Below are 23,906 nucleotides of genomic sequence, written 5' to 3' on the forward strand. Positions count from 1 at the left end.
TATGAAATTCTCCAGATACTGCAAATCTAAAGCAACACACACAAAATGCAGGACGAACACAGCAGGTCAGGCAGCAACTATGGAAATAAATAAATAGACGGCATTTCAGGCCAAGACCCTTCTTCAAGACTGGAATGGATAAGGGAAGAAGCCAGAATGTGGGGCGGGGGGGAGGAGAGGAGGAAGGAGGATAGCTCTCTGCTGCCATCCAACTGATTTTTCCTTCTGGTAAAATTTCTTTCCTTCCCCATTCTCTCTTCTTCTATTCCCCACTCTGACCTCTTACCTCTTCTCACATGCCTGTCATCACCCCCTGATGCCCCTCTTTCTTCCCTTTCTCCCATGGCCTTCTATCCTCCTATCAGACTCCTTCCTCTCCAGCCCTTTACCTTTGCCATCCATCTGGTTTTACCTATCACCTTTTAGCTATCTTCCTTCCGCTCCCCCCCCCCCCCCCCCACGTTCCAGTCCTGCAGAAGGGTCTTGGCCTGAAATGTCAACTGTTTATTCATTTCCATAGATGCTGCCTGACAAGCTGAGTTCCTGCAGCATTTTGTCTGGGTTGCTATAAGACATACTGTATATACCAGATGCTATAGCCATGCAATGTGCTGTTCAGGTTAAGCAGTTCAGGGTGATGGTAATCTTCATCTTCAAATGCAGCAAGGCTCATACAGATGTGGTTGGTGCTGTGCCTGGACTTCTGTGACCATTTTGAATATCTCAGTCTCCAGAAACACTATTTTCTGGATATGGTGATAAAACTTATAACTGGAAGACTCTTAGGGCAGCCTCCTATAATTTCCAATGGAGATTAGCTTAACTTCCCCCTTGACTGCTTCTGCTTCATGCTGGAGTTCTACCAAGGTAATTAGTAGAACAGACAAATTTAATAAGTTTCAACTTGAGAGAAAAGAAACATCACCACGACAACCATAGTTCTTAAGTGCAGTGCAATAAAACCCAGTAAGTTCTCCTCTCAGATGAATCATCAATAAAGTCAGAAATTATTTTTTGATTCTTTGACATACACCATTTCATTTGAATGGCTTCTTCCTATTATTAAAATCAGATTTACGCCACATAGCCTTATATGCTATGTGCAGTGGCCAACACGCACGGTGGCAGGACAGATGTTAAATATGCATTGCATGATGTTTATTGTAGTTTGTATGGTAACTTGTCAAGAGTATGAAAGCAAATGATGAAATCTTTCATTTTGCCAGAACATGCAATAATAATCTTGGTACTGCAATTCACAATTGACTTTATGCAATAATTCAGGCAAAAAAAGTCGTAATTTAATTTTTGGGTCATCCTGAACATGCAATGCAATCAACAAAATTTCTCTGGTGAATGGAAATGAACTAATAAATGACTATTTTGTGACTTAAATAGCATGCACAAATGAACACCTTAATAACTCTTGTAATAATTAACTCCTGCTTATTATTAAAAAAGCCCCACTTTTGTTGATACTTGTTTACTTCACCTTAAAATAGCAGATGGTATCATATGTTACAATTTGCAGTGTTTCTGGTTGCAGTACAGAACTGGTATTGATAAAGGATATTAAACGTAGTAATGAACTACAATTATTTTGAGTTTGCATTGCAATTTGAAAAAATACATCAAGAGTATATAATATATATTAATGATATTTTAATACAATATTTAAGCCTATGTTCAGTTTTCCTCATAAGGCCTTAATATTCAGAAAACAGTGAGAGATGATAGTTTACAATAGCACTTCACATTTTTCAGGTGTTTTAAAATCTTTAATTAATACTTCTCTTATTTTATCTTCTGATTTAATATTATATATTTATGTGATCACTGTTGGCTTGGTGCGACCTGTTCGTTCATGAATCTGAGAAAACTTCAGAGCAATTTTTATTAGAGGGCTGAGCATTGCCTGTAAAAGAAACAGAAATCAAATTTTAAAAAGTGTGTACACACTCTATGCCATGCCCCTTTATCCCCCTGTGCTTATATAACTCCCATCTCTGCACCATCTGCAACTAACAAGGCTACCTTCAGGACTGATATTAGGAATTAGCTGTACAGGAGACCAAGATACACAGATGACAAACTTTGGGCAAAGAGGAGGAGCAAAGTGAAAGAGCTAAAAGAGTTTAATACCTGGAAGATTGTGTTTAAATGGCAGAATAGGAGGCTTAATATAGATTGAAGTTCAAGTTTATTAAGTAGGAAAACACTCTTTGGGACTTACAAAGTGTTCTCTCTGAAGGGCAAGTGACTATAAGGTTATTTATGGCTGTTTCAATTGGAACAGGGAATTAAATATAAAGCACAAATTTAAAAGAAACCAACTCTCTAGTTTAAAGTTTAAACAGGAAAGCAGGGGTGAAAAATGCATGTTATCAGTGATTCACTTGAAAGTTCAATTAGGATAACACATTAACAATGTGCATCTGAAGAGTGAAAGAAAAAAAGAATTGGAGTTTCATAGATTATGGACAACTGCCCTAGCTTCTAAGTGCAGTGCAGCAAAGATCAGTATGCTCTCTTCTCAAATGAATCCTTAATAAAACTGGAAGTAACTGGTGATCTTTTAAACATTTCACATGCATGGCTTCTTCCTACTATTTAGTATCGGCTCCATGTGGTCCAATGGGCAACATAATGCAACCAACACAGTTTTGTAAGACAGCTAATACTGCTGAGACTCAAGACTCATCATGTGGAAACTTCAGAATTCTGGAACAACGAGTGCAGTAAGTATTTCCAGGTAATCAAATTTAAACTAAGGCTTTCTAGGCTGGAATCAATCTTGAACACAAGGGAGAGTAAGCATATCCTGAACCTGTGTGTTCCAGGATGACAATGCTATCCAGGATAACAAGTGGATTGATCATCCCAAAGTGCAGGAGTAGGGAGAATCCTCCCTGCCTTGCACGAGTTACTGATGAATGCTCAGTATGACAGATGGGCGGGTGAAGCCCTAAACAAATATAATGGGCAGTTTAATGTTGGTGGAGAATGTGGAGTGATGAAAACAGCCAGGCTTTGAAATGCATTCCAATGTTTAGGAAGAAATTGTGGGCAGATACATCCCAATTGATGTATTGGCTTCCTGTGGCTAAGATAATAGAGTACTACAAAATATTCATGATATTCTTCAAGGAAGCTGTGTAAAGAAACTTAATAGTTTAAAGGAAGATAATAGATTAGAGAAAGAATATCCTTATTGCAAATAATAGACCATATGGTTGGAAATTAAGATTCAAAATATACATTTGTGGCGGCCAACTCAAACCGCTATCGGGAGCCACGCGGTAGCGCGTTTGGAACTACCTGCTCAGGGCGGACCTTCCAGTGACAGTCTGATGTCACGTCCGCCCCGCGGGTCACAGGGACCCACGGGAGGGGAGATTTAAGCGCACGATTTTGAATCAGTAAAGTCATTCTGAGTTCAGCTCTCTCTGCCTCCATGTGTTTCTTTAGTAGCACGTTGCGTGCGACTACACATTATACTATTGAAGGTTATTTAAATATCATTAACTAGTGTAAGGAAACAGTGAGCATATTTGCAGGAAAATTAGATATGCAATAATTCTAGGGTGGTTATATTGGGGAATTCCCAATATTTTGGAAGGTAAACCTGTAAGAAAACAATCGAAGACTTTTAAACTGCGGATCTCTAAAGCTGATGGTAAATATATATCTTTCCTGGGAATACCCAGAAGCGGAATACAAGCATTGGGAACAGTATCTGGACATCAAGGTCATTCATCAGGAGCACACATCAGGCCCTAGCACCTCAAATATCCACCATCCAACTACCAGCCCTATCTTTTGCAAGGATCTACAGATCACTCATTAGCCACTTCTGAACCCACAATGCTAGTGGAAACAAGTCATCCTTGAACCTAAAGGACTAGCAAAGATGTCAAACAAGTGAAAGGATGGAAATGGGGAGGGGCAGAGTAGCTGGATGCTACCTAAGGACCAGGAAAGGAACATGTAAAGAGAAGGGAAAGGCAATGCTCAAATATTTACTGAGTACTTTGTACACATGAAGAATCTTGGGCTGAGGGATTTAGATACAACACTCATCTGGAGAAGCAGGTATTGTTCCCCTAGGAGCCACAGAAGTTGAGAGTTTAACAAGATCATGGTAGACTTACATAGAGCAATAGAGAGAAGCAGAGCAGATTCAGATTGATGGGTAAAAGCTACAGATGTTTTAAGTACAAAATTCAGAACTTGGTTGCCATTTATTGATCTGGAAGTCACTAACTGTAAGGGTGATGGGATCACAGTTAGAGTCCATTGGGACTTTCAAAAGTGAATTGGATAGGCACTTGAGGGGAAATAATCTGGAGGACCACTCCCAAAAAAAAAATCAGGGAATGTGGCTGAATAGATTGTTCTACAAGAAACCAATTGATCAAATCACCTTCTTATGCAACATTGAAATAAACCTCAGGGTTTGAATCTCTCAGAATTTTAATGACAAAAGAGTGGACATTTTCCAAAATAATGTGTGCATTCAATTTTGTCTTACCGTCACTGCACAATTTTGCCTGTGCAGTTCCATGTTCAATGTATTTTGTAGTATATTGCTTTAAAGTAAATGTGTGAATTTCTGAGTTGAATCTTTCTGTTTAGTTTGTTCTTCTGTATACAATATCATGGGGTCACAGGGAGGAAACTAGTGTCTGAATTTTTTCAAGATTTTTCATTCTGTGAGAGAAGTCTGCTTTTCTAAAATGTCATGGTTAAAGATCAATCTCCTAACAGCACTTCTGTTAACTACTGATGCATTTCACAGCATGCACTTTTATGTTTCATTAAATTGTAACATTACACTACATTATTTTTACAATTTTTTGATCTTTAGCTCCTGATGGCATTGAGTGCTCCTGCACAGTTTTACTAGCAGTGGAACTCACTTGTGCCTAATCCAAGTGGCCACTCTGCCTGTGTGGACTTAGAAGCCAATTTATTTCCTGTGTTATACAGTAGGTGTTTAATTTGGGGAACAGCACATTTAAAAACATGCACACTTTCTACCAGAAGTCACAGAAGTGGAATCAGCATTCTGGCTGCACTTCTTCACTTTGACACAAGAACTCAAGGACCATAAATAGAACCCCAAATGCTATCCTATCAGTGAAGGTCAAATCTGGAACCTTTTGGTTTGCAAGATTCCATTTAACCATTAAAGACTATTTCTTATAATTTTAATTAATAAAACAGCCAAAAATAACTCTATACCCAAAGCATTGTTTTATGCATGTTTGTTACAGAATTAAAATTTAAATCAATATTTTAAAAACTCATTAATAATGCACACACATGTGCAGATCCACACCAAGCAAAAAGCTCATTAAATGCGCCTAATCGTAAACACAGGAGATTTTGCAAATGCTGGAAATCCTCAGCAAAACACACAAATGCTGGAGAAACTCAGCAAGACAGGCAGCATATAGAAGACTTTTATTCCCCTCCATAGATCTGCCTGACTTGCTCAGTTCCTTCAGCATTTAGTGTGCACAGCTCATTAGATGTGTTTCTACTTAAACTGGAGGCTGTTAATCAAGTCATCAACTCTAGCCAGACATTCCTAATTTTGGTAGAACAATTTAAATTTCAGTTACCCTGATGTCAACTTTATGGGTCATTATGACAAAATGCTAATGAAATACAGTGTATACAAAGGGGAAAAATTATTCTCTATCAATTTTTCTCACCACTTGAGAGCAAAACATTCCATTAGTGCCGGTTACCCTCCTATACCTATTACATTGAACCTTGATTATCAGATAATAAAAGCTAGCACAGAGTACAGTATTTGTCTATTGAGTAAACAGGGAATGAAATTAATAATTTCAAAATAGATCCCTAAATACTAACAAGACCAAGGTACATGAGCTGATTTGTTTTCTCTTTTGTCATTGCTGCAGAAACATTGAATCAAACTGTGGTAACACCACCTCTGATTAACGATTATCAATGGAGATTGGCAACAAAATTTCAAGTCTGTGGCTATACACCACATCTTACAATTCACTTACGAACTAGAGCACTGGGAGCCATCCAGTTACTAACTGAACTACCCTAACTGGGAAGTTCAGAAGGGAGCTCCACCAGCCATACTCTGCCAATTAATTTCAATCAGTGTAACAGAGGTCTATCAAGCTTCATTGATCTATAATGAAGGAGACTATTAAACTTCAGTGGTATCACTGCTGACTACAATGCAGCACCACTGGCTAGAAGCCAATTCGTAAATGAGAACACAATTGAATTTAGATGCAACAATTCTCCTTAGTTGAAAACCAGGAAAACCAACCATCAACAATGACAATGAATAAAAGATGGGATAACTATGAGAAGCTATATCTTAACTATAATTAATTGCCTTCAGAGAATGATACCAGGTATGCCACATTAAGATTTTATTTAAAGGTCCCAAATCAATGGTTCCCAAAGTGGGCAATATCACCCACCTGGGGATGGTGGGAGTATCTAAGAGGACGATAAAGATAAAGGGTTATGTGGGGTAAGTGCTCAGTAGCAAGGGGGACAGCTGATGAATTACAGGCTTCATCTAAGAAATGAATTACTTATTATAAACATTTGATCCTCAGTACCTCACAATTGATTATAATGATCATGTAATCATGTCAGCTCTTGCTAACCCACTGTTCTCTTAGACTTTGCTCGAAGTGTGTTATAGTTTTTGAAAAACAATGTGCTACTTCTGTATTTGGCATATCATGAGATATCTGTGTTTAAGAAATCATGTTCTTTCCAGGCCTGGCTATCGCATTATTGCCATTCACTACTGTGATACAGTGGTAGCTAGTAAAACTCTCATATTCTAATCACACAGTGACACAATTTCTGTGAATTAGGGTATGGTGTTTAATAGAGCCAGCAGTAAGGGAGATTCTGAGAACAGTTTTGCTTAAATCACTAGATCAAATAATTAAAGTTATTCTGCTCAGCAACAACTCTGTTCAAAGATGAATAAATGAAACACAAGAGGATGTGGGAAGCACATTGTGCAACATACTTAGGACAACAGAATTTGCTTTGCAGTTCGATGAATCATCTTTGTCAGGCACCAAATCTTTGTTCCTTGGTTATGTTTGCTTCACAAAAGATGAAAGCTTGGTTCAAGAATTGTTATTTGCAAGGGGACTAGAAATAGACATGAAGTGGAGTCAGTATTTTGGGCTGTAAGCAATTTTTCCAAAAGAGAAGGACATTCTGTTCACCAACATTCTGGCTTGTGCAGCAGAAAGAGCACCATCAATGACAAGATGCCACCATGGGGTTATTACTTCCTTGAAATAGGTGTACTGAACATATTTACCATTCACTGTGTAATTCACAGATAACATCTAGTCACAAAAAAACCTAAGTGATTGGCTGTACAAATTGTTAAATATGGTTATCACAGAGATAAATAAAATCAAGTCCCATGCTCTCAGTTCTCGACTAGTTTGAGAATTTTGTATTAACAATTATTTTGAGATTGAATGTTTGCTTTTGCACACAGAAGTCAGATGGCTCGAAAAAAGAACCGTCTGAGATACTTTTATGCACTTTTAAGAAATATGATAAAATTCTTTGAAACCTCAAATGCTTCGTTCAGTAATCCACTCAAGAATGTTAGGCATGAAACTGCTTATTTGTCAGAATTATTCATAAAGTTTAATGAAACTTTATCTTCGATTGCAAGGAAATTATGTAAATCTTATCGAAGTCAAATCAGTTGTGTTTACATTTCTGTCCAAGTTAATCCTATGTGCAACATTGGTCATTGCACCTTTTCCAATTTCAGAAACTCTCTGAGTTGGAAGAGAAATAAAGAATATTAGATGATGATCTTCCAAGTATACTATGCCCATCTGGGTGAGCTGCATAAAGACATGTCAGAGAGATTTCAGGATTTTCTCTTGATCCAAATTGGGTAGTAAATCCATTCCTGAATACATGTAATGAGGAGTTAACAGGAAGGATGGCAGAAGAACTGATCTCTCTACAAAATTACTCAGAACTGAAGGTTCAAAAAGTCATATCAAGACTTCTGGTTGCAGAAAGATGACTCTGAATGCTATCTTGCGATGTGGATAAAGGTCAATGTGTTCTATATTTCCTTTCCATCATCATCTTTAGTGGAATGCGCTTTCAGTACAGTCAATCAACTTCTTTCAAAGCAATGGAATAGACTGTAAATTACTGAACATGGGTTATCTGAGACTCCTTCTGAGTGACATTCAGCCTGATGTTGAGAAGCTGATATCACTCCACCAAGCCCATCCACGTCATTGAAAGTTGAAAAAGCAATGAAGTAGTAAATAGTTGGACTACTAATGTACACTTCAAAATTGTTGATGAAAATTTCTTTTTACTGTAATTAAAGGAATAATTTTATTTGTAGCTTTAAATAGATTTGAATAATTTTTGCAGTTTCTATTTTCTTTCACAATGCATCGTAAATCAAAACTCTTTATAGTTTTTATGTAATGGCTAGAAAGGGAGAGAGAGAGGCACTGGGGATGTAGTCTGGAGGCCGGGGGACAGGGGGCAATCAGCAAAGCATTGAGCCATATGTTTAAAAGAAAGCAACAAAAGGTCAGGTAAAAATAACACAAAATGAGTTACACACAATTACTCAATCAGACATGGTTAAACATTCACACTTGGAGAGATTCCTTCACAGAAAAACATTGTAGATTAGTTGTTTTCATAGGCAATCCTATTTACTTTTATTTTAGTCTTTTTAGTTTTTTTCCTAAATATGGGGAAAGAGTTGAATTATTATGAGCATTTTTAAGAATGCCTTGGAAAATTAGGCTGAGATCTTCTTTTCTTAATACATGCTTGAAAATTTCCTAGAAAATCGTGCAGATTGTCAGCTAAGATTGAACATTTACTTGTTAGAAAATCAGCTTTCAAACAAAACAGGTAAATTATGGGCCAGGTAGCTTTTCTAAATGCTCAAAATGTGCATGTGCTGCTGTTTGTGTTTGGCTTGCTGAAAACAAACTTAAGTTGTCATCAATTTTCACCTGCAATATCTCAATAAATAATTCTAACAAAACATGATATTTCATAAACTAAATTGCAGATTTTAACCAAGATTGCAGCAGGAAGTAAAATTATACTCTTCTTGATTTATAGAAATCCCAATCAGGTTTCCAGTAAAAATGAACTCCTCTGCTGTTGTCTTATTGCATATAATGACATAGTTTGGAGAAGCAGTGCCCAGCAGAAGGTCACAACATAAAGTGTTTAGATAAAAGATAAAGGAGGATGGGAACTGAAATTCACTTTGTAGACTATATAATTACCTGTGGATCTTGGAAGATTTTACAAGCATCTTTATAGTAGCTATCAATATAAACTCTGATGGTTGCTCCAGCACTGCCAGTTCCACTTAATCTAAAGATTAGGCGTGATCCATCTGTGAAAATTATTCTCAATCCCTGTCAACATAAGATTTATGACAATTATTCACAAACTGACACTGATGCTGTGACTTGTTAACGACATGACATATATTCTAAATACACACAGCTTTGTTACCATGAGCTACTGGTGCATAAGAAATGTAAAAGTAGAATATTTGTAGTACCTTCCAGCAAAAAAATTAGAATTTATATCACTTCTGAAGATTTAATTCCTAGTTTTTGAGTTAGCAGATTGGTGATAGAATAGCAACTGTATTTTTTTTTATTGCTCTTAAATACTTGAGATAACAGGCAAATGAGAAAAGCTGTAATCTTCTCTTAACTACTCCTGGGTAGCGTGTATGTTGTTTTTGGTTAACATCTTCCTCAGATGTTCCAATATCTTGCCGACTTTCATTTAGGCTTATATCTAAAGGAAAGGCTTGAGGATAGTCTATCCCAGGAACAGAGGCAACTGTATAAAATCATCCAGCAACTCGAGGAGAAAAATTGAGAAAACTGCAAGTTATAGAAGTTACACACATAAATGCTGCTTGAACTCAGCAAGTCAGGCAGAATTTATGGAAATGAATAAATGTCAATGTTTCAGGCCAAGGCCCTTCATCAGGACTGGAAAGGAAGGGGGAAGATGCCAAAATAAAACACTAAGTGGAGGAGAAACAGGACAAGCTAGAAAATGATAAATGAAGCCAGGTAGATGTGGAGCAGGGACAAATTAAGAAGCTGGGAAATGAAATGTGGAAAAGGCCATGAGCTAGAGAAGTAGGAATCTGATAAGAAAGGAGAGTGGGCCATGGGAGAAAGGAAAGGAGAGGGGCACCAGGGGGGAAGTGACAGGCAGACGAGAAGAGACAAGAGTTCAGAGTGAGGAAAAAGAGGGAAGGGGGAGGAAAAAAAATTACTGGAAGAACTCAATGTTTATGCCATCACGTTGGAGGCTACATAGAGGGAATATGGGTGTTGCTCTTCCACATTGAGAGTAGCCACATTGTGGCAGAAGAGGTGGCGGTGGACTGACATGTTGAAACAGGATTGGGGATAGAAGTTAAAATGGTTGGTCACTGGGAAATGTTGCATTTTGCAAATGGAGCGGAGATGCTTGACAAAGCAGGCCCCCAATTTTCAACAGTCTCACAATGTAGAGAAGGCCACAATGGGAGCACTGGATACAGTAGACAACCCCAACAGATTTGCAGATGAAGTGCTGCCTCACCTGGAAGAACTGCTTGTGGCCCTGAATGAAGGCAAGGGAAGAAGTGAATGGACAGGTGTAGCATTATATAGGTGTAGTTATAGAAGTTACCTGTGGCTATTCATCTTAGCCTGAAAGGAAATTAATATTTTAGTCTGGTAATATTTTGTTAAACGGTAAATGGATTGAACATTATTCTGAAATATTTTATGTGTAAATGTGAAATAAAATTTGAAACCTTTTCCCCTTCTGACTTTACAAAATTCTTTCTTTGACCACTTTTGTTATGACAGATTTCAGAGATGGAAAAAGTGATACATTTTTCAGCATCTACCACAGCTATTGCATGTTCAAAGATCATAGACATGCCGTAATCTATTTTAGACTAAAAGCTTTGTACTATTCCAATATACTGTTATGTTTTTGTTTGAACTTCTGACTCTGAATAAAGTTGATAATTCTCAACAAAAATGAATGCCCGTTTATGATTTAGGTTTCTTAACATGTTAATCAAATTGCTTTTCAATATTGAGCCCACAAGGAACTACATTGTCCACAATAAAATAATTTTCATTTCTGAACAAAAAAGAAATAAAGTTCTGATTGCAGCCCATCATTACACTAAATTACAGAAAATAGGAGTAAGAAATGCAACTCCTTGAGCCTTCTTTGTCATTCAATATGATCATATATCATGATCATAGTTCATCATCTACTTTAGTACTATATTCCCACTCTCTCCCTTTGCATCAAAAAATTTATCCATCTCCTTAAATATATTAAGCAATTTGGCTTCTGAAGTCTTCAGATGATAATTCCAGAGATTCATTACTCTTCAGAAATTATTCCTCATCTTAGTCCAGAATCTCTTCTTCAACTAAAAAGATTGTAATCCTTTGTTTATAGATATGCCCGCCATGGAGACATCCTCCTGGCACCTAGAATAAACCTTGGAAGCTTAAATTAGATCTCTCTGACTCTTCCAAATTCTAAAGAACACAAACCTACTCAACTTAATAAGTCTTGTTCAATCAATGTAACTCATATTAGTTATTTTTTTAAAAAGCATCCAAATTTCTCATCAGTTGTATAGATTAACTCCAGCTGCTTTCTGGTTTTTCTGTTCTTTCCTGACCAGTATCCTTGATTGGCAACTTTAAAGAGACTAAATTATTAGACGTCAACACCTGTATTTCTTTCCCACCTTGTCCCCCAAGATACACTTCAGAGCACGATCTTCTAGATTCTCACAACTTAAGTTACCAACAAGTTACCCCTTAACCTACCCCTATGGAAAACAAACTATTGTGCAATTACATCACATTTACATTTCCTACCTGATTTCTGGAAATACTGCCATCAACAGGGTCACAGTATTCAAAATTATCAGCCTTTTCCACAATGTATTCTTCTTCACAAACTGTGAATTTATGGCCAATGAAAGCACGGTCGAACATTACCCTCTCCATATCCTTCATTATTTTACTTGCTGCTGCAGCATCTACTTCCTCATAATCATACCTGTCATTCAAAAAGAGTCAATTATATACATACAGTTTTTACTGTAAGAATTTGGGATTATAGTGTAAATGTAATATTGCTTCAACAGTTTTATTTAAGATAATCACAAATGCTCAACTACAGTTCTTCGCAGGCAGTGGGTTTTCGCTCTTGGAACTGGCATTTTGATTTCTCCAGTGCGGCCTGGAAGACATGCACTTTCGGGGTGCGACCCTGCAGATGACATGATTCCTCGACCAGTGTTGCCAACTGAAGCGTCGTGGGAATTTGAATCATTGAGGCAGTGAGAAGCAGGCAGGTGACGTACGCCATTGTTGAAAGACTGCCTCTGCACTTGAGTGATTCTCTCTCTCTCTCCCTACGGTGAGTGAGAGTCTGCTGGTCCTCAAGTCAGAAGAATTCAGATAAGTGATGCGACAGATTGTAACACTGAAACAGCATGCTGTTGATCTCCTTTCTCGTGGCAGGAGTGATATACTGCATCTCTCTCCCTCACTAGTGAGAGAGAGCGCGTGTCTAAGATGTTGAAGTGTTGGGATGGACTGTGGTTTTTGATGGAATCTGGGGGCTTTGCTCTTGCTTACATCGTGGGGGGACTGATGCCTGCTGGAGCAAGTGGGGGGAGGGGGAGGTTGGATGCTTGTTCATGGGAGGGGGGGGATTTGGGGTTCTAATGTTCTCTGTCATTCATTCTTTGGCGATTTTTCCCCGTTTTGTGGATGTCTGTGAAGAGTAAAGATTTCAGGTTGCATGCTGTATATATTCTCTCATGTTAAATTGAACCACTGGTAGGTAAGAAATTTTATAAATCACAAGGAATAATATTATCACTGGAGCGCAACTCAGGTATTTTAGAAGGGAATTGGATATTTGCTTGTTAGGGAATAAGTGCAGGAGGAGGAGATTTGACACTGGTTCATGAGAAAAGGTGACAAATGTAGACACAATAAATTCAATAGTTAACATGAAATAAGCTAAGTGTGGCTCTTAGACATTTATGATTACCAGCCCACACTCCTGATTGCTCAGTTCACATAATGTTTCCAAAATAAAACTGAAATGCTCATCAAGCTAGACACCATCTGGAGACATAGTAACAGAATTGACATTTCAGATAAAGACTCTTTGGCAGGACTATGAGAGAGAGCAGACAAGTTGGTTTTAACTTACAGAGAGGGTGGAGAGTGAGATGCATTGCTTTCTGAATCTCTGGCTCAATATCAGGCGCAGACGAGCAAAAAAAAAGCATTAGAAGCCTAAAGACTCTCACAGCTATCTTGACCATGCTTCTTCCCACCCTTCTCATTTAAGAACTCCCTTTTATACCCCAATTCCTGTTTCTGTTGTATTTGTTCCGATTATGTACTTTCCACACAGGTACTTCTACGCTGTCTTCTTTTTTCCCTAAGCCATAGTTTCCTTTTGACATATTTGACAAAGCATAACCACCTCACATATATTATTGGGCACCTCCTTTCTTCCTGGGCAGAGCAAGGGTAGAATTTCTCTGATACTCCCCTTTTTACCCTAAGCCTTTGAGGCTAACAGTTCATCCTTGGCAATTACTGCCACTTCCTTGGCTTCCCCTCACCAGAGATTTTCAACTTGTCCTATCCAGTCCTCCCTCATCCTTTGCAATTTTAAACAAATTTTTTTTCTCTTCATCCCATCCCAGTGTGACATGGGATTTTTAACCTAAAGGGTTAAATCCACTTTTCTTTGATTTTGTTCCAGATCAGACATCAGAAGTCTGATTTGTCTTCAAAAGGCATACTGCATTAGTTTGCAGAAAAGACAAAAGTTCTGCTACAAAAAACAACTTTCCAAATAATAAGGGATGTACTTGTGGAAACAAGTTTTTTTTCCCAAATCAGGATCTCTCAACAAACAAAAACAGATTAAAAAGCAGCATGGTGTTCTTGCCCAGTCTGCTGGCTAACCCATTCTAAAACACTGTGTCTAGTTCACACAGTAGTGGAATTATAAATTAGGTGATTGTGCATGTTCTAAGTAGGCTGCTGGCTCATCAAGTGGATAAAGATTAATTACAATACTTTTCTCCCAAAATTACTCTTTGCTAAATGTCAAATGAAACTGAATAAGTTCTTGGATGTGTTCTGAGGCAGAGTGTTTGGTAATATACCTTAAGATCCAAGTTACCAAATGATGAGCATTTTTCTCCTTTCAGGATCAAAGATAAATTTCCCAGTTGATATTCCCTGTTATATCTGTTTGTTCATTCTGCAGACTGCTCAGAGAGAAATGCTTGAATTGTTCTACTAAATAAATGGGATATATGCAGTCTATTCCTTCAGCCCTATTATACTTCACTATGTTTGGCATTTATTTTCAGAAACATTCCTGAAAATGAATTGCAAGCGGCACTAGACAACAATCAACAATATTGCCTTTAAAATTTTATCTTACTAGCAAATGATAATACAGTATTTTTCATAATTTGAGTGTAAAGTGTGACGATGAACATGGGAATTAATTCTGGAACAGTATTTAGATTTTTTCTGTAACTATGCATGTTTAAATGAAAAGTAATGTACTTTTTTAAAAACATGATCTGACCTGGTGAAAAAATTGCGACCATATTTCTGCCAATGTTCCTGCATGATCACTTCCACGCTTTGTTTGCGTTTGGCAATAATGGACAACCAGGCAAGCACAGCCCAAAGACCATCTTTTTCACGAATGTGGTCAGATCCTTGAGAGATAATGAAAATAAAGACCACCATGAATCTAAGGTTTAATTAAATAAAATAATTCAAGAATCATGGTGTGAGAATGCAGGCAGAAGGAACACATTTCCAGTTTCTCATTAAGCACTCCAAGGTTAGATTAGATAAAGCAAAAGCTTTCCACTAAAACTGCCCTCGAAAATGTTCTATATTTAAAGAATAAAGTTCCCTCTTCTGTATTCCAGGCTTCATTATTGCATATTGTCCAGTTACCTGAGCTGGCCAATATTCATAAACAAAAACATGCATGTTTTCCCTCGTTCCTTAGTAGAGCTACTGAAACCAAATAAGGCTTCATTAGAGTACAATTCAAGACAAATCTTACGATTTTTGTAGCTCCATTACCTTCAGATCCAATCTCAGAAATAACTGTTATTCTTTTGAGAGTATGTTTCAAATAATATTGTCCCCAAGTCACAAGACCAAAGAGAGATGACAATTCTCTCTTAGTTTATTAGCACAACAACTGCCAGAAAGCACATGATAATAATTTCAGGAATGGCTTAGCTCCTGACTTTCAATTCACCGGAGTACTGGAAACTAGAGCAATCTGCTTTGCACAATTATCACGTTACTGTCTACTGCACATTTTTTTTTTAAGATTTAGACTATGCCTTAATGTTGAAAGCAGCAATTTAAAAAATCTCATGATAATCAACTACAATAGTAAAGGGATTTCTAAGCCTCTTATCTCATAATGTCACTAATATCACATTCATCTATCAAATAAGAAAATTAAATACCTGTTCCAAAGCTTTCTTCTCCACAAAGGGAAAGTTTATTGGCATCCATCAAATTTCCAAAGAATTTCCAGCCAGTAGGTGTCTCATACAAAGCTATTTTTGTAGCCTTGGCGACCCTTTGAAGAAATGAATTCAGGTCCAATTTTCAATTTTGCTCAACAAATAAACAAAAATCATACCATCCAAAAAAATTATAATTTGAAAAAGGATCTAGTGCTTTCCTGATGTATATGATGAATAAACTCTTTTCGATATTCCATCAGTTATTGATTTTAACGATATTTCGATGACAAACTCAGCCACCTTCATCAGGGATAATGCCTAGGCACATCTAGTCCAGTGGTAGTTATACCCCCATCATCAGTCCCTCCTGATTGGTTAGTTTTCATCCAATCAGGTTTATGTTGTCCCACCTTGTTTACAATTGAATTCCAGTTCTTATTTACAGCGAGACCTTCATCTTTGTTAAAATTGTGTTCCTCTAGTTTTATTTCAATGGCTTCCTTCACCAGATGGTCCTAAAAGCCATTGGCACGGCACAGTAGAATGTAATGCAACCCAAAAGGAAGCTCGAATCACAGCTTATGCAGGTCAAAGATGACTTGGACTCAGGATGCTTGGTGTGTACAGGATTCCCTGTGAATGTAGAGCAGCATATACTGGCCTGATGAGATGCACAGTGGAAACCCATATCACAGAAGGTGTATCTGTTTGGGTTACCCGGAGAATGCAGAACATTGCATTCGAAATGACCATAGGATCGACTTCAATGGCACAAAACTACTGTGCCACGCCAGTGGTTTTTGGGACCATCTGGTGAAGGAAGCCACTGAAACAGAACTGGAGGAAAAGAATTTTAACAAAGACGAAGGTCTCACTCTAAGTACGAACTGGAATTTGATTGTAAACAAGGTGGGAGAGTGGAAAGCTGATTGGATGTGGACTAACCAATCCAGAGGGATGGGCGACGGGGATATAAATACCACCAGACTATACATACCCAGGCATCGTCCCTGATGAAGATGCCAGAGCTTGTCATCAAAATGTCGGTTAATATTGATAGCTGTACCTGGCTGGAAGCCCGCGAAGAGTTTATTCGTATCTATAATTTATTGCAGAATTTGACTTCACAACTTTGGCTAGTTATAGAATAAAACAAAATGTAAAGGGAGTCAAGAATATTTGCTTGCAAGTTCTAAAAGGTACAGGACCAGGAAGAGAAACTTGTTACAATAATATAGTAAAAGTTGATCAAAATACAGACAGTTCACTGAACAGGACTATTGAAAATGGCGTCATCTATTATAGTCAGAGTACAGAGAAGTTGAGCAGGATATGTCTAGAAGAGATGCGGCATTTGATTGTGGTCACAGTCATAAGTTATATTATTTGTGATTAGAAGTGTATCAGTAGCATGCCGGACCCAGAAACTCAGATGGAGAAATGAATACAAATTTAAAGATAACAGACAACAGGTACAAGAAACCAAAAGCAGAATTGTAAACAGATTTGAGACAAAGGATTGCTTTTGAGAAGTGGGCAGTGATAATGACCATTATAGGGTCAGGAATGGCAGCTACTTGTAATGTTAATATAGCAAGTGTGAAGTCAGAAGCTTAATGAAAATAGTTTTAAGAGTGATGGAAACGTCTTGTAAAAAAGATAAGCTTACAGAGGGAAAACCAGGCAGAACTGTATTCAAAGTTCTGTGCAGAAAATGTTGGAATACCAACGATATAGGTCAAAAACTGGATGAGGTCCTACAAGGTGAATTTAGGGAGTTAGGAGATAAACTAAAAAGTAGGACCACAAAGATAATAATCTCTGGATTACTACCAGTGCCACGTGCTAATCAGAGTAGAAATAGGAGGATATTTCAAATGAATACGTGGCTTGAAAAATGGTGCAGGGGGAGGGATTCAAATTTCTGGGGGAGGTGGGACCAGTACAAATAGGACGGTCTGCACCTGGGCTGGACTGGAACCAATGTCCTAGGGGGGCCGTTTGCTACTGCTGTTCAGGAGGATTTAAACTAATGTGGCAGGGGGATTGGAACAAGTGCAGAGAGACAGAGGGGTGTAAAATGACAGTAGAAGCAAAAAGTAGTAAGGTGAAAAGTAAAAGTGGCAGGCAGGCAAATCCAGGGCAAAAATCAAAAAGGGCCACTTTTCAACATAATTGTATAAGGGCTAAAAGTGTAAAAACAAGCCTGAAGGCTTTGTGTGTCAATGCAAGGAGCATTCGTAACAAGGTGGATGAATTGAATGTGCAGATAGTTATTAATGAATATGATATAGTTGGGATCACAGAGACATGGCTCCAGGGTGACCAAGGATGGGAGCTCAACATCCAGGGATATTCAATATTCAGGAGGGATAGACAGGAAAGAAAAGCAGGTGGGGTAGCATTGCTGGTTAGAGAGGAGATTAACGCAATAGAAAGGAAGGACATTAGCCTGGAGGATGTGGAATTGATATGGGTAGAGCTGCATAACACTAAGGGGCAGAAAACACTGCTGTGAGTTGTGTACAGGCCACCTAACAGTAGTAGTGAGGTTGGGGATGGCATGAAACAGGAAATTAGAAATGCGTGCAATAAAGGTACAGCAGTTATAATGGGTGACTTCAATCTACATATAGATTGGGTGAACCAAATTGGTAAGGGTGCTGAGGAAGAGGATTTCTTGGAATGTATGTGGGATGGTTTTCTGAACCAACATGTCGAGGAACCAACTAGAGAACAAGCCATTCTAGACTGGGTATTGAGCAATAAGGAAGGGTTAGTTAGCAATTTTGTTGTGCGAGGCCCCTTGGGTAAGAGTGACCATAATATGGTGGAATTCTTCATTAAGATGGAGAGTGACATAGTTAATTCAGAAACAAAGGTTCTGAACTTAAAGAAAGGTAACTTTGAAGGTATGAGACGTGAATTAGCTAAGATAGACTGGCAAATGACACTTCAAGGGTTGACGGTGGATATGCAATGGCAAGCATTTAAAGATCGCATGGATGAACTACAACAATTGTTCATCCCAGTTTGGCAAAAGAATAAACCAGGGAAGGTAGTGCACCCGTGACTGACAAGGGAAATTAGGGACAGTATCAAGTCCAAAGAAGAAACATACAAATTAGCCAGAAAAAGCGGCACACCTGAGGACTGGGAGAAATTCAGAGTCCAGCAGAGGAGGAAAAAGGGCTTAATTAGGAAAGGGAAAAAAAGATTATGAGAGAAAGCTGGCAGGGAACATCAAAACTGACTGTAAAAGCTTTTATAGATATGTGAAAAGAAAAAGATTGGTTAAGACAAATGTAGGTCCCTTACAGTCAGAAACAGGTGAATTGATTATGGGGAACAAGGACATGGCAGACCAATTGAATAACTACTTTGGTTCTGTCTTCACCAAGGAGGACATAAATAATCTTCCGGAAATAGTAAGGGACCGAGGGTCTAGTGAGATGGAGGAACTGAGGGAAATACATGTTAGTAGGGAAGTGGTGTTAGGTAAATTGAAGGGATTAAAGACAGATAAATCCCCAGGGCCAGATGGTCTGCATCCCAGAGTGCTTAAGGAAGTAGCCCAAGAAATAGTGGATGCATTAGTGATAATTTTTCAAAACTCTTTAGATTCTGGATTAGTTCCTGAGGATTGGAGGGTGGCTAATGTAACCCCACTTTTTAAAAAAAAGGGAGAGAGAAACCGGGGAATTATAGACCGGTTTGCCTGACATCGGTGGTGGGGAAAATGCTAGAGTCAGTTATCAAAGATGTGATAATAGCACATTTGGAAAGCGGTGAAATCATCGGACAAAGTCAGCATGGATTTGTGAAAGGAAAATCATGTCTGACGAATCTTATAGAATTTTTTGAGGCTGTAACTAGTAGAGTGGATAGAGGAGAACCAGTGGATATGGTATATTTGGATTTTCAAAAGGCTTTTGACAAGGTCCCACACAGGAGATTAGTGTGCAAACTTAAAGCACACGGTATTGGGGGTATAGTATTGATGTGGATAGAGAATTGGTTGACAGACAGGAAGCAAACAGTGGGAATAAACAGGACCTTTTCAGAATGACAGGCAGTGACTAGTGGGGTACCGCAAGGCTCAGTGCTGGGACCCCAGTTGTTTACAATATATATTAATGATTTAGACGAGGGAATTAAATGCAGCATCTCCAAGTTTGTGGATGACACGATGCTGGGTGGTAGTGTTAGCTGTGAGGAGGATGCTAAGAGGATGCAGGGTGACTTGGATAGGTTAGGTGAGTGGGCAAATTCATGGCAGATGCAATTTAATGTGGATAAATGTGAGGTTATCCACTTTGGTGGCAAGAACAGGAAAACAGATTATTATCTGAATGGCGGCCGATTAGGAAAAGGGGAGGTACAACGAGACCTGGGTGTCATTGTACACCAGTCATTGAAGGTGGGCATGCAGGTACAGCAGGCGGTGAAAAAGGTGAATGGTATGTTGGCATTCATAGCAAGAGGATTTGAGTACAGGAGCAGGGAGGTTCTACTGCAGTTGTACAAGGCCTTGGTGAGACCACACCTGGAGTATTGTGTGCAGTTTTGGTCCCCTAATCTGAGGAAAGACATTCTTGACATAAAGGGAGTATAAAGAAGGTTCACCAGATTGATTCCTGGGATGTAGGACTTTCATATGAAGAAAGACTGGATCGACTAGGCTTATACTCGCTGGAATTTAGAAGATTGAGGGGGGGATCTTATTGAAACGTATAAAATTCTAAATGGATTAGACAGGCTAGATGCAGGAAGATTGTTCCCGATGTTGGGGAAGTCCAGAACGAGGGGTCACGGTTTAAGGATAAAGGGGAAGCCTTTTAGGACCAGGATGAGGAAAAACTTCTTCACACAGAGAGTGGTGAATCTGTGGAATTCTCTGCCACAGGAAACAGTTGAGGCCGGTTCATTGGTTATATTTAAGTGGGAGTTAGATATGGCCCTTGTGGCTAAAGGGATCAGGTGGTATGGAGAGAAAGCAGGTACAGGGTTCTGAGTTGGATGATCAACCATAATCATACTGAATGGCAGTGCAGGCTCAAAGGGCCGAATGGCCTACTCCTGCACCTATTTTCTATGTTTCTGTGAATGAGTTTGGTTGGTGTGCTAACAGAGAGGGTGATTAAGTCTATACACCAAATGAGAATATACACAGGCAAAAGGAGATTCCTGAATAACCAGGAAAACAGTGACTGGCCAATCATATTTGGTGTCATTGCTAATCACAATTATTTAGAATATTGTGAAATATAAATTATTTTCACAATAATTGACTTACAATTTAACATGGCTGTGTTCAGCAGTAAAGCTGTTCATTAGTAGTTTGTTCAGTACAAATAGTTGATTGTATGGTATGTTTAGAAACATGCAAGCGTTTTTGTCAAAAGATAAATAATGCAATTTCACCAAAAGTTGTTTAAAAGTAAATTGGTTTATTATCATATGTACAATGAAAAACTTGTAATGAATATACCTGTATGAATAGTATGCAAGACAACAGTGCATTAGAGGTAATATAAAGTAAAATAGCAAAGCTCAGAATAAAGTGTTACAGTTACAGAAAAAGTGCAATGTAGGTAGACAATAAAGTGCAGGTTTATAACAAGGTAGACTGTGTGGTCAACAGTCCATCTTATGGTGCTAGGGAATGATTCATGGAGGGAGAGTCTTATAACAGTAGGATAGGAGCTGTCCTTGAGCTTGATGATACATGCTTTCAGGATTTTGCATCTTCTACCTGACAGGAGAGGGAGAAGAGAAAATGTCTGGGGTGAATGGAGACTTCGATAATGCAGGCTGCTCTACCAAGATAGCACTGAGTCCATGGAGGAGAAGCTGGTTTCCTTGATAACCTAAGCTGCGTTCACAACTTTCTACAGTTTCTTATAGTCAGGCTGTGATGCATCCAGACGGGATGCCTTTTGTGCTGCATCATTAACAATTGGTCAGAGTCAAAGAGGGCATGCCAAATTTCTTTAGCATCCTGAGGAAGTAGAGGTGCTAGTGAGCTTCCTTGGCCATGGCATCAACATAGATGGAACAGGACAAGCTACTGGCAATATTCACCCAGGGGAATGTGAAGTTCTCAATGCTCTCAACCTTAGCAGCGTTGTTGTATGTGCATTACGCCTTCTTTCTGAAGTAGGTGAATAGGTCTTTTGTTTTGTTGACATTGAGGGAAGGATTGCTCATGTGATACCACGTCACTAGGCTCTTTACTTCTAAAAGTATTTTCTGGACAGGAAATCTTAGTAGAGGCCCTAAAAACCAATGTAAATGATGTTGATTCATATTCATTTGACTCAGTTTAAAGCACTTAGAAGAAGAAAATACTATTTAATTAAGCTCAAACAGATCTGGAATTTGTATTATCCATATTATTGGATAGATGATCTTTGCCATAAATTTAACTGAGGCACAATATGGAGATACATTATAGTTTAGTTACTTTAATAATGCTGTCCCTAGTTGACAGCAAGTGGTGTTTTGAAGCATCTTGCTCAATAATAATTCTAAAGATTGTGTGGAATTAGTCAAAAGATTCTCCCATGTTTCCAGTCACAAAAGTACAGGGAAATTCAGAAGATTATTAGTATGCTCAATGTACTTTTTCTTGAAGGTACTCCCAAAAACAGGGACTTCCCTTTAAGAAAACGAAACAGAAAACCAGAATGCAGACACCCATTTAAGTTTCAGACCACAAGAAAATCATGCTCACCGATCCAGTGCTGCACTAGTGGGCATGCTGCGAGCAAATCCTCGAACACCAGTTTGTTGGAAGTATGGGATTGTGAAGATATTTGCAGCAATTACAGCCACAGAATCAGATGGGTTGACAAAGAAGCCATGCTTTCCAAGAATCATGTTCCGATCCTGGAAGAAATAAACTACATTTTTATTCTATGTGATCAAACATAATTTAAATAAACTGAAGAAAAAAACATTTTGACTTATTTTTAAGACATTAATTGTATATTTGTACAAGATTTAGGAAATTTTCACCACAGTGATAGCATACATTTTATGTTGAAATGCTGAAATGCTGCCCTTCGAAAAATCTGATGTAAGGCATTGAGAAGGATGATAGACAAAAAAAAAGTGATTTGGTCCACTGAGTCTGTGCTGACCATCAACTTACATTTACAACAACCCTATTCATTTTTTAATATATATTCCCCACATTCTCATCATCTACTCCCATTTCACCTATAATTCAGGAGCAATTTAAAGTGGCCAATTAATCTGCCATCCTTTATGTGTTTGGGACATGGAAGGAACTAGAGCACCAAGGGGTAACCCATGCAGTCACAGGAAGCAGGTACAAACTCCACACAGACAACACCCGAGGTCAGGATCAAAACATGGGTATCTACAGCTGAGAAGTAGCTGTTGTACTCAATGTGTCAAACATTTCTTTGCAGAATTTTGTATGTTAATGATATTGAGTAAATAGTGCATTTAGTTGATTAAAAGCAAAAACTGAATTAAAGATGAATGACCCATATTAGCACACAATTCAACGAGGAGCATATCATGCTGAAAAGTGAGACTTGTGGGACACTGCTGGAGGAGTGTTTTCATATTTAATAAAGATTGTCCATTTCTCTGAACAGATGTTACCTTCCCATTGAGTCCCTCCAGCTTTTTGTATGTTGCTCCAGATTTCCAGCATCTACAATCTTTTGTGTCTCCACTGTTTCAACCAAGTTTTATTTTAAGAAAAATAGCTGCCACATGCAACATGGTATCAGGCTCTGCTTATCCTAGCCAATCACAGTCTCATTCCATGACCCACTCAGCTTGATTGCAACTGATCATAACCCTTAAACCCAAAGCTACAATCTGCTTGCCAATAGGAACATGTCTTTAACGGTTAACACCCTTCTGAGATTACTGTGCAACGAAACAATGTGGTCTCACTGGAAACTAAGCAGGTCCAAATTTAGTATTTTATTCTAGCTGTTTGGCTTCTTAATCAACTACCTGATTTTTTGAAGGGGGTCTGAGAGCCAACAGAGTTAAATGCAACAATGCTACTGCAAAATACATGTTATCAAATGGGCGAAGCTTCATCAGGACTGAAGCAACACACACACAAAATGCTTGTGGAACACAGCGGGCCAGGCAGCATCTATAGGAAGAAGTATAGTCGACGTTTCGAGCTGAGACCCTTCGTCAGGACTAACTGAAAGAAGAAACAGTAAGAGATTTGAAAGTGGGAGGGGGA

General features: G+C 38.4%; 1 protein-coding gene across 2 annotated transcripts in view; it reads right to left on the reverse strand.

The window, feature by feature from the left end:
* Positions 1 to 1,467: 1,467 nt before the first annotated feature.
* Positions 1,468 to 23,906, reverse strand: part of pgm1 (phosphoglucomutase 1) — an 82,577-nt gene continuing 60,138 nt past the window's right edge. For both annotated transcript variants that reach the window (XM_073063206.1, XM_073063205.1), the window contains exons 6-11: positions 22,398 to 22,552; positions 15,659 to 15,774; positions 14,746 to 14,881; positions 11,985 to 12,168; positions 9,336 to 9,470; positions 1,468 to 1,915 (exon numbers count right to left, since the gene is read on the reverse strand). In XM_073063206.1, the coding sequence (XP_072919307.1) occupies positions 1,826 to 1,915; positions 9,336 to 9,470; positions 11,985 to 12,168; positions 14,746 to 14,881; positions 15,659 to 15,774; positions 22,398 to 22,552 (816 nt within the window). In that variant the 3' untranslated portion in view covers positions 1,468 to 1,825. The remainder of the gene's footprint in view (positions 1,916 to 9,335; positions 9,471 to 11,984; positions 12,169 to 14,745; positions 14,882 to 15,658; positions 15,775 to 22,397; positions 22,553 to 23,906) is intronic.

The sequence above is a fragment of the Hemitrygon akajei genome, chromosome 12 (genome assembly GCF_048418815.1).
Source record: "Hemitrygon akajei chromosome 12, sHemAka1.3, whole genome shotgun sequence".
Taxonomy (NCBI): Eukaryota; Metazoa; Chordata; class Chondrichthyes; order Myliobatiformes; family Dasyatidae; genus Hemitrygon; species Hemitrygon akajei.